At 43.3% G+C, this 17,808-nt stretch overlaps 1 protein-coding gene across 1 annotated transcript in view; it reads left to right on the forward strand.

Annotated features, from left to right (window-relative positions):
• PFKL (phosphofructokinase, liver type) overlaps nt 1-17,808 on the forward strand; it is a 160,604-nt gene that overhangs the window by 51,816 nt on the left and 90,980 nt on the right. The window contains exon 10 of the mRNA XM_083153592.1: nt 11,218-11,281. Coding sequence (XP_083009718.1) covers nt 11,218-11,281 — 64 coding nt within the window. The remainder of the gene's footprint in view (nt 1-11,217; nt 11,282-17,808) is intronic.

Genomic DNA, 17,808 nt, shown 5'->3' on the forward strand with positions numbered 1-17,808 from the left:
GCACCGGACTGGCCACGCAGGTCCTGGTACACCAGCCTAACGTCTCTACTCGTCGACAAACCCTGGCCCTTGCCAATACGAGAAGACCTGCTGTCTCAGGGTCCTTTCCTCCATCCAGACTTAGGTCGTCTGCATTTAACGGCCTGGCTACTGAAAGGGCCATCTTAAGGAGAGCGGGCATTCCCTCGGCAGTCATCCCCACCATGCTGCAAGCCAGAAAGGCGGTTACTTTGGTACATTACTAGCGCATTTGGCGAGCATACGTCTCCTGGTGTGAGAGTCGTCCGGTCTCTCCTAAAGTGTTCAAGTTGGCACGCCTGTTGCTCTTTCTCCAGGCGGGTCTTTCTGCGGGTTTACATTTGGACTCTCTGAAAGTTCAGGTCTCTTCTCTTTCTATTTTCTTCCAAAAGAGGATAGCCTTGTTACCGCAGATACAAACTTTTTTTCAGGGGGTCTTGCACTTACAACCTCCTTTCCAGCCTCCCACTGCACCGTGGGATTTGGTTCTTACCTTCCTACAGTCTTCGTTGTTCGAACCCTTGGAGTCCATAGACCTCAAGTACCTTACCTGGAAAACGGTACTTCTTCTAACATTGGCCTCGGCCAGGAGGGTTTCTGAGTTAAGTGCATTGTCTTGTCGTCCTCTGTTTCTTATTTTTCATGAGGACGGGGCGGAATTACATACCAGCCCATCTTTCCTTCCAAATGTTGTATACTCTTTGCACATCAATCAGCCGATTGTTGTTCTTGCCTTCACAGATGATTCGGCAGAGTCTCGATCGCTGGACGTTGTGCGTGCACTTATGATCTACGTCTCCCGGACGTCTTCCTAGCGGAAATCCGATGCCCGCTTAAATTTTATATGATTCTGCAAAACCAGGTTGGCCGGCTTCCAAGCAAACCTTGGCAAGATGGTTAAGGCTAACTGTTCGTCAGGCTTACAAAGCGGCCTCACAGCCTCCACCTGAGTCTATTTCAGCTCACTCTATGAGATCGGTGGGCCCCTCTTGGGCGGCTGCCCGTGGGGTTTTCATTCAACAGCTAGGTCGGGCTGCTACCTGGTCGGGACAGAGATCCTTTGTCCGTTTCTACCATTTTGACACCTTCGTGGCCCAGGCATCTCAGTTTGGCCTTTCGGTGTTAAGGGGATCTCACGTCCACAGGTGGCACTGGATGCCCACCTCCGGCGCTGCCTTCTAACAGTTCAGGTTACTTCAGTTAAGTTTAGGTTTCCTGCCAGGGTTGATTCCGGTTGTTTGTTGGAACTCCCTTGTTTTCATGTGTAATTGTTCTTGGAAAATTTTCCATCTTGCTTTCTTATTCGGTGGTGTATATTACATTGTATGCGATGCTTTCTCCTCCTGGATGAGTGTTATTCTCCAGCTAGACACTGGTTTAATTTCTTAAAGTGCCCATGCTCCTAATGGTCACCCTCTATTCCCCATTGTGAACTCCTGTGCCACCTGTGGACTCTGAGAAAAGGATTTATCGGTAAGTACAAAATCCCATTTTTTGTGTGGTGCATACTGTGGAACTATGCTAATGCATCTCCTAGGATGCAGGCTCATATGCAATACAAAGTACGTCTGAATTGCTTTGATTTGGTAGTAATGGAATATTCACATACAGGTAAAGATCACAAAAGTTGACAAAATTGCTGGCTACAGGGTGGGAGGGGGGGTTGCTCTGGTTCCTATGTGGGGTTGCCAGAGCATAAATAGATAAGAATGAGGAATGAGGACCAAACAGGGCATATTTGAATCTACTTCCTTGAGTGGGCTGAGGGGGGATGCAGTAATGTCTTTAAAATTTTTTGAATTTTTGATGTCCATCCAACGGAACCATGTATCCCTGAAACTTACATAGGTATCTTCCGCAGATACATAAAATGTCTTCCATATCCCTGTAAGAATCAATTTTGGTAAACCAGTCTCTAATTGTTGGAGGAGAGGAGGATTGGCAATGCACCGGAATGACTAAGTTAGCCGCTTTATTTAAATGTCAAAGCAAGGATTTCTTGTATCTCGCGATCGGGGCAGAGGACAGTTGGAATAGCCAGAGCAGTGGGTCAGAAGGGACAGGTTCACCTATAATAATAATAATCAGAAAGTTTATGGACTTATGACCAAAATTGACGGATGAGTGAGCATTGCCACCATATATGAAATGGGTTGACAGGGGTGTTAGAGTAGCAGCAGCAGATATTAGGTACACCAATCCCCATTTTAGAGTATGCCAGGGCATTTTACCAGTGGTATAACAGTTTATCTCCTGGACCCCAAAACTAGGAGAGCAGACGTGAGCCTGACAAAATATGTAAACCCAATTATTTTTCCCACTTCTTTGCCTAGTCCCATGGTTTAGTAAAGTGCGCAAGACGGAGGCTTGCATCTTCAGAGAGAAGATTGTACTGTATATCAAAGAGCTAGTATGAAAAGGAGCTGATCGTCCATTTATAAAGAAGTGCAGAGGGTGACCGGGTCTCCTGAGGGGCACCAGAGGGACCCAGGGACTTGAGGAAATGGTGTGCCTGAAGATATCACCAGTATTCAGTTTGAGATAAATTCCATCGACTTTATTCTCCTGCTCACCAGCTGTCCGATCAAAAAAAGGCCCCTCTCCAACCAACAGTGAAAGATGTTGAGGTCTAATCCTGGAGGGAAATGATGGACAAGTATGAGTATTTCTTAAAGGAAATAGAAGGACTCTTCCTCATAGACCTCCAGCAGGCTAACTTGGACCCAGTGGTGGGATGGGGAGAACTAGGAGATGTGGGGAGCCACAGAGGAGATAGGGATTGGAAGGGCCTGTTTTTCAATTTGCACCCATTGTTTAACCATGTCAAATCTGGACCAGCATTTTCACTGGTTTATTGCCCCATTAATAAAATCGACTTACGGCATTTCCTGAAAGAGAATTTAACTTTATAGAGGATACTTTTGTTCAGGGCCGAACGTACTTTTACAAGTTCTACTTATACATTGGAGGAAAGGGAAGATTTATGGGATGATTCTCGATTCTATATCTTTCGCAACAGTTCCTCAACCTGGCCTGTTCTTTGCTCTTTTTAAATAGGAACCCAACTGAATGCACTTCCCTCTAATGACACACTTATGTGCCTGCCAGATTGTAAGTTTAGACACATCTGGGGTCACCTTGTGGCCTCTACAAGTTGGGCTCTACAGTAAGAGTTCTTTAAATGCCATTATCTGGATGTGGTGTCATAGGAACCCAGGAATATGTCCAACGAGACAGGGGTATGATCTTGTACTAAGCGGTGGTGACTATTCGTATGTAGTCAATTCAGGAGTATGTATGATGGTGGTGGGAGAAATTAGTAAAATTAGTAAATTAGTAAAATCTCTATCTGTAGGATGGAGAATTCGCCAAACATCAGACAGCTGATGAGCATGGAAAATGTGACTTACCTTCCAAGCCATGGGCTTAGTGAGCTGGGGAGCCGGAGGATACATTCAGACATTGGTCTATAGCCCAGTTCAGATCGCCTCCAAGTATTAGGATACATTCCTTAATTGTGTCAACCCTATCCAGGATAGGGTTGACACAATTAAGTTGTCAAGTTTTCATGTGAAAAATATCTAGATTCTAACCATCTGTGCCAAATCTTCTTAAATGTAGGTAAATTATTCCTACTTAAATAAATATATTTTTCTTGTGCTACTGTGTAATTAATCAGAGCTATCCATGCCGTGAATTCTGGCCCATCCTTAGACAACCATGTTCTAGCGATCAGCAATTTGGCCAGCGCACACATATTAAATACGTATGCTTTATCAAACTTATCTACCGTTCTATTCACACTAATACTTAATATGCAGCTTTTGGGGTCTAACTCAGATTCTGATATGGCGGTCTTAACCAGGGTCTTTGTCACCTTTCACCAAAATGCCTTCAACACTGTACATTCCCATATCAAATGCCAAAATGAACCTGTCTCTCTACTGCATTTAGGGCACAAAGCGGATGATCTGCCCCCCCATATTCACCAGCCTTGTTGTAGATAAATATGATCTGTGCAAGATGTATAGTTGCACCTGTTGTGTTCTTATCGAGTTTGTGGCATATTGTACTGATGCCTTGGCCATTTCCCATTCCCCTGGTGAGATTGGACCTACGTCGCCTGCCCACTTCAAGGCGAGCTTATCCAGCCCGTGCTCATTGCCTCCAATAGTACACCATACATCTTTGACACTCTTTTCCTTTTACCCTCTTCTTGTAATATTTGTTTTATGGGAGATACCGAGAAGTTTGGTATTGAGTTTGTGAATTGAGCCTCAAGGGCACTTCTCAGTTGCAAGAAGCGGAAGAAAAAAGAGTTTGGGAGTAAGAATTCGTCGGCCAGCTGCCTAAACGACTTCATCCCTGTAGGGCTATAAAGCTGACTGATGGTTTTAACCCCATACGGCCCCATATTTCATCTGGTTGAAGCTTCTTTAGCTCCCCAAATTTTTTGTAATCTGCTATAGGGTGGTCTATTTCGATGTCCGAGAATTTGACTAGATTACTGGCCTCGCGCCAGATTTTTACAGCTTGTACTACAAGGGGTGGGTCTCTTTGAGTGATCCCTCCCTTCAGCAAATACTGTAGTGGTGTACATTTTATATCCCCTTGGGTCAGCAATATTTTAACCAGGCCGCTGCCCTCTTCGTCCATTATCCAATCTTTTAGATGCGTTAATTGACCTGATAGATAGTAAAGTCTGAAGTTCGGAAGACCGATTGTCTCCCCCCCCCCCCCCGCTCTTTTTTCCTCATTAAGGTATTCAATTGTATTTTGACCCTTTTATTATTCCAGATAAATGATGTAATTAGGCTGTTTATCTTTTTGAATAGTGATATTGGCAAATACACGGGTGACTGCTGTAGGACATATAAGAGTTTTGGCAAAACGATCATCCCTATCAGATTAACCCGGGCCGTGACACTGATCATTAGTTTACTCCAAGATTTGAATCTTACAGTGACAAAATCCAATATTGGCTGTACATTTAGCTGGCTGAATTCATATGGGTCTCTTGATATCCTGATCCCCAAATATTTAAAGGATTCGGTCCAGCTTATTGCCAGTTTCTCACGGGGCTCATTTACTAATTGTTGCTTCAGTGCCAATATATTAGATTTATCAGTGTTTATCTCAAATCCGGAGTAACCACCATGAATTTTAATCAGGCAGAAATAATTATTAATATGATCTGCTATTACATTGTCCCCCTCAAGCATACTTCCACACTATCTTTAGTCTTATTACTCCACTTTTTTTTTCCTCCTTACTTATATACCTAAAAAAAGTTTTACCCACTGACTGGGCCATTTTCTCCTCAGCCTGTGCTTTTGCACATCTGATTACCTTCTTATCCTCCTTCTGTCTAACAAGATACACCTCTTTGCTTTCACAATACTTGCTACTTCTTTTGCAATCCACACTGACTTACCTTTTCTTGTGTTTTTCCTAACTCTTTTGACACAAAGTTCTGTTGCTTTTAGTATTGCACTTTTTAATTTTTCCCACTTCTCCTGCACTCCTTCCAAGTTCCTCCACTCTGCCAAAAAATCCCTTACAGAGCTTCCCATCTCTACAAAATCAGCCTTCCTAAAATCTAACACCGTTGTTTTTGTGTACGATGACTCTGTCTCTGTTTTTATTCTGAACCATACTGCTTGATGGTCACTGGATCCCAGGTTTTCACCCACATTACGTCAGATATTCTGTCACCATTTGTAAGTATTGAGTCTAACATTGCATCCTTACAAGTGCTCTTCCTCACCAATTGCTGGAAAGATGCATCAGCAAGGAATTCAGAATGTCACTACTTCTGGTGGAACTTGCAACAGAGTTTACATCAGGTAGATTAAAGTCTCCCATGATTATTACCTTTCCTTTTAATGCCATTTTATTGCGGTCTTGCAATAGGCTCCTGTCAAGGTCCTCTTCCTGACCTAGTGGTCTGTAGATCACCCCTATATGAAGAATTGCCTTCTTCCCTGTTTCTATGGTCACCCAAAGGGCCTCAGTTTTTTCTTCAATACTTAGTATTAAGGTAGTCTTTATTCTTTTTATCACATATATTACAGCCCCTCCTCTGATTCTTCCCATTCTGTCCTTTCTAAATAAAGTATATATACTGGTATAGCCATGTCCCAGTCATGATTTTCATTGCACCATAACTCTGCAATAGCCACAATATCCTGTTCATCCAGTTCTGGAATTTTATTCCTATATTTATTCTTAAGCTCCTGGCATTTGCACACCTAGCTCTTAAAGTTGTATGTGTGCTTCTCCTGGTGATAGCTATGTTCATCTTTCTGCCTATATCTATTCGATTTTGATCAGCATTATCTTCTGTTGCAGTGGGTAGGCTTCCTGTTCCATCTGCCTGAAGAGATAATACCTATAGGTTGGGGGAGCAGATTTCTACATTCTTATTTGGTTCACTGCCCCTCCCCCTCTTCTAGTTTAAATAGCTACTGTTGAAGTATCCAAATGTCTTACTTAGGGGGTTATTCTGGTTCACTCCTTCTGGCAAATTCTTTCTTAAATGGACAAAACCATGTGCACTGCAAGGGTGCAGATGTAAAATGTGCAGAGAAAATTAGATTTGGGTGTGTTATTTTTTTCTGTGCTGGGAAAATGCTGACTGCTTTATTTTTACACTGCAATATAGATCTTATTTTGAAGTAAAACCCCACCCAAATGTAACTCTCTCTACACAAGTAACATCTAGCCCACCTGCAGTGCACATGGTTTTGTCCATTTGAGAAGGAATTTGCCAGAAGGAGTGAACCAGAATAACCCCCTTAGTATTCTCATTCCCCTTGAAGATGGGTGCAGATCATCACTTTTATATAAGGCTCTGTCTTGCCAGATAGCTTGACTATGACCTACTGTACTGTAACAATCCAAATCTGTCCTCATTACACCAATTCCTTAGGCAAACATTGAAGTTTCTGATGCTCGGAGTTCTATATCTGTGTACTGGCAATACTTATGAAAAAGTGGTCGCCACCTGTTTTAGAACTTCCTAAATTCATCTTTTATAGTCATGACTTAAGCATAAACCAGGTCATTTGTGCCTAAGTGGATGCCATCGTCCACCTCCCCATCTTTTCTTGCTGCCTTTACAATTCTTAGCATGAGCTCTTTATCTCTTGGAGCTGTGTCTTCAGGTAAGCACCTTACTTGTTTCTCTGCTTTAGTAGCATTTCCCAGATTTACTATGTACAGATGGAGCGTCTCTCTGTCAGCGGTAAGGCTCGCCCCACTGGCAAGCCCGCGCTCCATCTGACTGGAATGTGCGAGCATAGTAAGGAGGTTCAATTTTCCTGGTTCTACAGTTAGTAGAAGTAGGAGTCCCCATATCTTCCTGTTCTTTATTTCCTATGTTGGTCGTACATTCCAGCCCTGCAAGAGCAGCATATCAGTTTTGCAGTGTGACCACTTGGAGGATGTGTCTGAGGCCCTCTGTAGGCCTCTGCCTTTCAGAGCTCATAGAAGTCCAGGCAGAATGACTTTTGGGGGCTCTCTGAGGCAGTGGTGGTCCCATGGAAACAGACATCCTACATAGCTCAGCATGCAGTTTAGCTATCTCCTCCTGCAGTAAAGAGTTTACAGATTGGACAGTAACCAAGTCTCCAGAATGTTTCCTACAAAACAAATGCATTGCATACAATGCACTGCACCAGGCCAAACATTGTATCAGTTGTTGATGGTAAAAACAACATGGATGATCTTTACATAAACAATTTTAATGAATGATGGAGATAAAATAACTGGATAAGATAAATGGCCATAATAAAAAAGAAATGAAAAGGAATATAATGGTAAATAACAGTAATGGAGAGTCTGTTCCTATTGATGCCCAAATATGTGGAGTTGGTTAATAGTTTACCGCCCCTGATGGTATAGGCTGAGGGGTCTTGGACTTTGTACCCCTCAGCCTATACCATCACCAATTTGCATGTCAACACATCTGTATGTTACTCTGGCTGCATAGAGGGAGAAATCAATAAGTCAAGTCTGAAGTAAAGGCCTATTTCAGACCCACTTGGAAGCGGCTGAATTTGGCCCCGTTGTGATGGTGGGAGATCTGCGCATGCGCGTATTTGCACATGTGCGAACGCCTTCAGATAGTATCACACTCATCGAGGCGTTTGCATGTGTAGGGGAGACAGAGGGGCGGACATGGGGTGGCTACAGGGGAACGGCCATCGTTTTACAGATGTTTCCTTGAAAATGCTGGGCATTCTCCTGGGAACACAGGTGGCAGATGCCTGTGTGCGGCAGGTGGCTGACATCACATGATTTCAGCACCCGCCCCCTTTTTGGTAGATAGCGGCTGAAATAATAAGTCAGTTTACACTGACTTTTATTATCAAAGGCAGGAGAAATCATTCGATGTCGAGCGACAATCAAATGATTTATGCTGCTAGTTCCCACATGAGAGGGTATGTGTTGGTGAATGTTAGCCCATTCCAATGCATGCTACTGAGGGGATTTGGGCAGTGGGGGCGTTCATTGGGGTGGTGAGTGGTGGTGCTTACATGCTCACTAGGCAGCGAGTGTAAGCTTCCTAGTGAGCAGGACTGAATCAGGCCCTAATTGCTTAGGGACAGATTTAGGTTGGAATAGTGAAATCACCTAATATAATAGGAGGCAGTTCAAAGGACAGGAAATATTAGACAAGCAACCTCTATCTTTTTGTGGGAATTACATTTGGAAATGTGCGCAGTTTACATGGAACTTCTCATTTTACCGAGGTGTCCCATCAGAATAGTTTTGCAATTGTGTGTTGTAAACTAATTTTCAATCATATAGTGACTTTGATAATACTGTTGAGGTTATAAAGGCTATATATTGCAATTGAATCATTTTAATGAACTGTACTTGGTAATATAGACATTACGTAAGTTGCATCTGGTATTACCTTACTATAGTAATAAAATCTGTTTTCCATCCAAGCCTCTTATAAGAAACAATGTTAAGCATAATTTACTCTAGCACACTATATACTGTTAAGGTCCATACATACTGGGTGACTATGCCCAGCGTGTATGGACAGTGATGATGTCAATCATTGCTGCGGGGAAAGCCGCTCAGTGCATACACACTGAGCGGCTTTCCCCCTGCCCGGCGCAGACAGGGGGGGGGGGGGAGGACGTCGCGTTGCATAGCGCAGAGCTATGCAAAGCCCTATTCAACGCCGCTCATGTGGTGGTATTACCAGCAGATGAGCGGCTTTCCCGGCTATGATGCGGGAGCGCGCAGCAGCGCTCATCGCTGGGGAATACACACTGGGCGGCTTTGAGCTGAAAGCCGCTCAAACAGGCAGTTTTGAGATGCTTTCAGCTCAAAGTCGCCTAGTGTGTATGGGCCTTAACTGATTGATTAACACTTGTTTTTGCTTTTACATATTTAACAATATTTATTACTGATTTGGAAATAGATAGCGCTGTACATTTAAAATAACAAAAAGTTGAAATGTCAATATCACAATGGTTATTCTTATTAACCCTTAAACGCTTCCAACATTTTATGTAGCACTATACTAGTGCAATTCGCTGCACCCCCGTGCCCCCTCCCACGATTCGCGGACCCCCCACGCACCCCCCCACCGCAATTCTAGCCCCCCCTGCACCCCCCCTCCCATGATTCGCGACCCCCCCCCCCCCTCCCGCGATTCACGCTGGTCAGTTTGATGTCCCCTCAGGTCCGATGCATCGGACCTGTGTCGGGTGGTCGGACCTGCTGGCCGCCCAACCACCCGAAGTTGGACCTCCCTCATGGCGGCGAGATGAGCGGCTCGCAGGGTATCGGGTGCTCCTACATCACAGCAGTGTATGGGCACCTTAACACTCTCTGCACATGTTGCATTTGCCCCACCTGCAGTGCAGCATGGTTTTGTCCATCTGCAAAAAGTGCAGCCATGCTAACAGGTCTGAATCTCCCCTGATCTTCCTAGTGCTTCAATATGGGTTAAATGAACCACATAGTCAAACAGTAAGAGGAATAAACTTTTATTGTTAAAAACTGTAGAAATTTTTTAGGGGTTAACTACAAAGCAATTTGTCCCCAGCATCACTCTGTCTCTACAACTGCAGTGTATTTTGCCATCTTTTGAACCGTTTATTTATTGACAGTTTTTTATATAGCGCAGAAGATTCAGTTGCGCTTTACAATAGTAGACAGTGATAAAACAAACTGGGTAACAACAGACAGACTTGGAGGTAGGAGGGCCCTGCTGCAAGCTTACAATCTATAGGGATATAGGAGGGAAACACAAGGACAGGCACCAGTAATAGCATAGCTTGTAGGTCCTGAAGGGAAGCTATATAATACATAAGTGCCTCAGAGGGTTATGCGTGTAGAACTTAACTATGATAGGCTTGTCTGAAGAGGTGAGTTTTCAGGGAACACTTGAAAGTTTGGAGACTAGTGGAGAGGGTTGGGATCATTTGGTCTACAGCATGATGGTTGACAGTCATTAGGTCGACACCCTTAGGTCGACATGGGTCTAGGTCGACATGGGAACAGGTTGACATGGGTCTAGTTGACAGGTCGTTAGTTCAACAGGTCATTAGTTCGACAATGTCTAGGTCGACAGTCAAAAGGTTGACATGGGGTTTTCACTTTTTTACCTGAATGTCGACATGGACACAGTTTAAAGTGCACCACGATGACTCGGGCACGGAGCCTCGCTATGCTCTGCACACTATTTTATTCTCCAACACGCCCTAGTGGATGGTAGGGCATGAAATACTGCCTGTCGGCACATGTCGGCTCAAAAACTGTGAAAAAACTCATGTCGACCTTTTGATTGTCGAACTATCGAAATAATGACCTTTCAACCTTTTTCCCTGTCGACCTTTTCCCATGTTGACCTTTTCCTATGTCAACATAAGGGTGTAGACCTAATCACTGTCGACCTAAGGACTGTTGATTATCATGCTGTAGACCAAATGACCACATCCCAGTGGAGAGTCTTATTGTGCGCAGAACAAGAGCCATGCTCTAGACTTCGCTTTAGCATAATATTCAGTTCTAGAAATACCATGAATTTGGTATTTTGGCACCCAAAATGGGTCCCAAAAACAGTATTTGGGAATCAATGCAAAATATTAAAATAGATTTTTATATTATTTTTTAGATTTAAGAATAATACTGAAAAGTTGAAACTTCTACTTGTTGTTTTCTTTTAAATAGGAGCTTTGAAAATAACTGGAACATTTACAAGCTACTTTCACACAAGAAGCCATCTGAAATAAAGGTAATATCATTTATAAATTGCAAGTATAGTTTAGATGAAATAAAAACAACTGCCACGCTTAAAATGTAAATGTAATCTAAAGCGCAGTTATGCATACATGAATAACAATGCATAGGTAGTTGGTATGGTAGTTTAAAGGACCACAACATACTGAAAGACTGGTTTGTAATGTTATTATACTTTTATGTACTGTTATGGAGAATATTAGTGTATAACAGATATCCCCGATTGTCCTTTCACCACCCAACATACTCCTTGGCTGAGTCTTGGTGAAAATCATCCTTGCATGTTCACCTTATCTGCAGTTTATGCATGCTCTTAATTTACCTGTGTCATACTGTAAGTAATGTGGAGTTGCATGAAGCAAGACACATCACATGGAGGTGGATAAAAACCGATAACTCAAATAAACTCTTGAAACAAAAATAGATTCCTGAGTAGACACAATTATAATACTGCTGCAATAATGCAGTGTGGATATGATTGAGAAGTTTATCAACCCTTTGAGTGCCAACATCTATGTGAGAGATATGCATAATATCTGCTAAAAATGCCAGAGCTGCTCACATTTGTTACATAAATGTAAATAAAAATGTGTCAAAAAAAAAAGATTAGATTTCCCATGTAAGGTAGACATTACAGGTCATTATGATGAATAAAAATGGTTACGTGAAAATTTCACACTTATTTTGACAAATTCACTTGGCACTCAAACGATTAAATCTCATAGTATCAACTATTTTATTCCAATTGATACCGTAAAGCTCTTTCACTAGGTACTCACTACGCAATGGCCCTTATTAACCCTATGGATACATTTAAATAAGCTTAAAGCTTCATTTCTCTGGTTACCTTGATCAAATTGGCTCAGAACTGGGTTCGTATGGAAGAGGAGATGTTTATCTACCAGAAGATATGAACCCCAAGTTTCTGAGACCCCGGAAAGGGTAACTGCAAGCATCAGAACCCATGGTGGGTTTGAATTAATGGGTCCTTTTAGTCAATAGGGAAAAATGTGTCTTCTTTGCACCCTGATATCTCTGGTTCTTTGTGTCCTAAAGACTTGAGACTGATACCATATGAAAGAGGAGATTCTTGACTTTCAGAGCAGTCATTTATATGACATCAGTAAGGGAAGTGGCAAGCAACCGTATGTAGGGTCCCCTCCAACTATCCACCTAGCACATTACTACTGAGTACCGCAAACAGGAAATACTGTATAAAGAGGGTAAACGCAGAGTTTTGGCATCCGGGAACTTAGGGAGGAGTTTTTATCTCTCCTCATTACACAGTTGTACAGTACATTTGAGCCGCAGTGATGTTCACAAGAATGACGGGGTTCCAACAGTACAGTATATCATTTTGCCGCTAGTTTGGAGCATTAGCCAACCAGCGGGGCTGATTTTTATTGCATGGTGAGCATCCACACCCCTTGGCGGACGGGAGCGCAAGAGGAAAAGAGGGTCACCAAAACCTCTGCGATGGCGGCAAGAATGAGAGGCGATCCATCTGTATCTCTTAGTGCAATTTTTTTACCTTTTAGATTCGCCAATGTTACTCCCTTGATTTGAAAGGAAGGAAATCATATAATTGTAATACACACTATACCCTCAAACTGATGATATATCCTGCTAGTATGGTGGACAGCATGGCAGCCATTCGTGATGATGATTACCATATATGGCTGTTTTGGTACAAAATTTGTCCGGTGGTAATGCCGTACAATCGTCTGCTGCATAATCACAGTCCAGTGATACTGCTGTGTAAATCCAGTCCAGTGGTACTGCCGTATAAATCCAGTCCAGTGGTACTTCTGCATAAATCCTGTCCATTGGTACTGCAGTTAAAGTCCAGTGATACAGCCATTAAAGTGCAGTCCAGTGATACTGCTGTATAATCCCAGTCCAGTGATACTGCTGTATAATCCCAGTCCAGTGATACTGCTGTATAATCCCATTCCAGTGATACTGCTGTATAATCCCAGTCCAGTGATACTGCTGTATAATCCCAGTCCAGTGATACTGCTGTATAATCCCAGTCCAGTGATACTGCTGTATAATCCCAGTCCAGTGATATTGCTGTAAAATCACAGTCCAGTGATATTGCTGCATAAATCCAATCCATTGGTACTCCCATTAAAAACCAGTGGTACTACCGTTACAGTCCAGTGATACTGCTGTATAATTCCTGTCCAGTGATACTTCTGTATAATTCTAGTCCCATGGTACTGTTGTAATATTCCATTCTAGTGATACTACTGTGTAATTCCAGTCCAATGAGACTGCTGCATAAATTCGGTCCAGTGATACTGCCAGTCTAGTAATACTGTTGTATAATTCCAGTCCAGTGGTACTACTTTATAATTCCAGTCCAGTGATACTGCAGTATAAAAACAAGTCCAGTCCAGTGATACTGTTGTTTAAGTCCAGTCCTGTAGGAGAGGGGTGCTGCTGTAAATTTGAAATTGCGTTACGGACGCGTGACAACACACTGGAGAGTTATACGGCCACTGTGGGAGATAGTTGCTGTTGTCCTGAGGTGCTGTATTAGATATTAAATTGCAGTGAAGAATCGACACACTGGAGTAAAACAAAGGTAGTTTGTGCAAGGTCCAACTAAAACATTGCATCTTTTCTTCCAATATATTATATGATTATAAGCTTGCAAACAGGGCCCTCCTACCTCTATATTGGTCTGTTAATACTACTGCCCAGTTTGTTTTATCACTGTTGCTCCAACAGAGATGCACAATGGAATATTCTGTGCTATTTAAGAAATTATAAATATAATAAATGGACTGTCTGGCATGCCTATTTGGATACTGTCACTGAATAAATAAATATGCCACCACCATTCTTTCAGTGGAGACATCGGGGGAAATTTACGAACAAAAATTTGTGAAAAAAAATCGTATTTTCATACGAAAATACGATTTTTTGGGGGGCGTATACGTATTTTTGGCAAAAAATACGAATTTGTATCCTTATTGATGGGACATTTGTATTTGTATTTTCAAATACGAATGAATACACCATCGATAGAATACGACAGAAATCACCATTCAAAAGAATGGTGGTTCCTGATTTACTAAGCGGCCGTATTGAAAATACGGCCGCTAATTGGCGTGAAACAGCCGCGAATATACGGCAGGAAAATACACTTTATTTTCCTGACGTATTTGGCAGAAACCTGCACGGATCAGTCAGATCCGTGTAGGCTTCAGTGTTAAAAAATAGAAAAATAAATAAATAAACGGCGTGGGGTTCCCCCCCACAGCCGTAACCAGCACCAGGCTGACAGAGCCGGGGCTGGTAATAAAAAAATCAGGAAACCCGGCAAATAGGGGCTTCGCTGATTTTTTAAAACCAGCCCCAGGTCCGGGGCTGGTTCCCAAAATACGGGGGACAAAATGACTAGGGGTCCTCTGTATTTTAAGAACCAGCCCCAGGCCAAACCAGCAAGCAGGGTAATGCCACAGCCGGGGGACACTTATTATATAAGGTCCCACGGCCAAAGCATTAACCCTACCGACCAGTCAGCCTGGCCAGGGGCCCTGGGGGAGTGGGGTCCCCCCAATAAAGGGGTCCCCCCCTCCAGGACTTACCTGAACAGGCTGAAGCCTGGTGCTGTCCTCGATGCCCCTGGGTGGTGGGCATTGAGCTGATTCAGTGTAAAAAAAACGAATAAACTATTGTTTAATACTGTGAAACTATGAGTCCCAGCAAGCCTCCCCCGCAAGCTAGGACTTGGAGAACCACAAGTTCCACAGTAATAAAAATAGTCAAATAAACACAGCCCGTAGGTAGGTCCCTGGGTCTTGGTACGGTGTCCTGGTCCATGTTGGCGTTCGGGTCCATGTCGGCGTCCGGCGTCTGGCTCCGAGGTAATCCATGGGGGACTTGTGGAAAGAAATCCAACTCACCCAGGTCCTCCTGCGAAGATCTGTCCTCTTGATCCGACGTAGTCCTGGTCTTCTGCCACATTCCGGCGATTCCGGCAGCTCCCCGCATCGGACTGAGGAAGGCGCAGAGATGTTTCATCTTCCGCACCTCTCCTCTGAATGATTCTATTGGCCACCTGGCGGCCAATCAGGAGCTGAGAAAGTCGTATTTGACTGCTTTGTAAATTCCCCTCTGGAACATGACTTTGCATACGGCTGAAACAGCCATATTGATTCGTATTAAGAATACGAATACAATTTTTTGTATTCGTATTCTTAGTAAATTCCCCCCCTCATATTCAGTGATAGTAGACATGGGTGTGTTTTGTGTCCATCAGGAACAAAGATACAGGTTTACAATACCTTAGATTAAGTACAGTGGCCAAAATACAGTGATTTGATTTCAATAGATTGACCAATCTTTTCAGGCCACCGACAGCTTCTCCTTCATGCCACTGTCATTTAATGGAATAAAATTAGCCTTCACTATGAAATAAATTGCTGCAGAAAAACATGGGACTTTTTGGAATTTGCAGTTATTTGTCTCACAACATAAATTATCCATACAGTGAATGTGTTTGCGTACAATAATACATGTGGTAAGGGAATACAGATAATAAGCTCCACTTTGTCCTGTGGACAGTGGGTACAATGGCATTTCTGAATTGACACTATTGACACTTTTTTTTTAAATAATGTCCCTTGTACAGTCTGGGAATTGCTTGTCTAATGAAGTTGAATGGAGAGCGGACACACAGTACGTCAATCAACTGTGTAAATCCCACTGGCGGATATTGGATGCACGTCTAACAGCAAAATAGTTGCTATAGCCTCTGTAATTTGCTTTGCGACTAGGTGATTGCTGTCATACTTCATCTTCCTTGTTCCTTGTAAACCTAAATAGTATTCAAAAACAGAATTATTTCCCCACCAGCTAGTGTAGTTACTGTACAATAGGGTCATGCCTAGATATCACAAACCGTGGACACAATTGGACTCTGCTTGGGGATTTGTGATATTTGAATGCACCGTTAGTTCCTGTGTTTTAACAAGCTTTTGTTTTACATTTTTTGAGTGGGACGAGGGCTTCCATCTCCATGAGACTCTGCACCACCAGTCATGAACATAGGTCAAGGTTTTCTTGACACTTCCTGATGTGAATAGCATTTCTCTGTAGATAGTTTAGGGTTGTTCATTATTATTCTGCTTAGGTGTTGGATTTTACATTCCCTCTAAGTGCATCAGCCTGAGCAGATGATATTGATAGACTTGCATGTCCGTGTCATGACTGGTGCCAGTAGCTTCAGCATTAGTAGTAGGAATTGTTTCCTGATCTTTTATTGATTGTCCTCCATTCTGTACATTGAAATGTGAATGTGACTGAAAAAATCAAATTAGATGCCTTTCCTCCATATTTAAATGGGCAGGATGGAGGCAATGTCAGATCCCCAAAGCTGTGTGCACTTTCGCACTGTCTTAATGGTACTTTCTGGTGTTTCAGGTCCAGAAGACATATTTTTAAGATTACTACATTAAGGACCTTATTCTGATTGACTTGCAAGGCTGCGAAACTCGCAGCCTTGCAAGTCCATCAGACCCGCTCCGCCCCCCCTCGCACGGCTGCAAATGGATGATTTACATAACCATCCATTAGCAGGCGGGGAGAAATCATTCAATGGTCGCAGATCATCGAATGATTTCTCCCGCCGCACGCAGTTCAGAGAGACATATATAGTCACTCTAAACTGTGGGTGCTCTGTGCAAGGACAGGGCGTGAAGCTGACACGAGTTGATGTCAGCTGCCCGAATGTCCGTCACGGCCTCATTAGCCTGAGAACGCCCAGCGGAATGCTGGGCATTCCCATATGCTAATGGGGCTACCCGGCGCCCCCCACCCTTCTCAGCCCCCTGATCTGCGTGTAGGGTGCATGCACCAGTTCGCCGTGGGTGCATACACCCTGTGTCTGCACATGTGCAGAAACACGCCTGCGCATGCAGACATAAAACATCAGTTCTCCGTGCGAACGCAAGGAGGAACGAAGTAATCTGAATAAGGCCCAAACTGTAAGATGGAAACTTTACATTATAACTGTTTGTTTGGACTTATTGGGGGTCAATAGACTGATACAGGTCAACTTAATTTTAGTGTTAAAGACTATCATGTTCTCCTAGACAACTAAAAGTTAGTTTATCTTTTCCAAAGTCTATTTTCATCTCTTTGCTGTCTTCAATGCAAAATTAATTGAAAACACAATCCCTCCTATCGTACCACTTTGCAAATGCCAATGCATGTTGATGCCTTTCTCCCGTCTCTCCACACAGGATGCAGTTGGAATCAAGGCGGACGGAATCCCGGTGGCTGGAATCCCAACTGCCGAAATCCCGGCACTTTGTCCCTCTATGGGTTTTGAGGACCCATAGAGGGAGAATAAATTAGAGGCACCAGGCCCGCTGCGTGGTGAGTGCAGCGAGCCCGCAAGGGGGTGCGATCCACGCCCCCCCTTGTCGGAATTTCGGCGTTGGGATTTTGACCGCCGGGATTCCGACCGCTGGGATTTCATACCAATCCCCTCCACACACGCTCCAT

The sequence above is a fragment of the Crinia signifera genome, chromosome 7 (genome assembly GCF_055691185.1).
Source record: "Crinia signifera chromosome 7, ASM5569118v1, whole genome shotgun sequence".
In the NCBI taxonomy this organism is placed as follows: domain Eukaryota; kingdom Metazoa; phylum Chordata; class Amphibia; order Anura; family Myobatrachidae; genus Crinia; species Crinia signifera.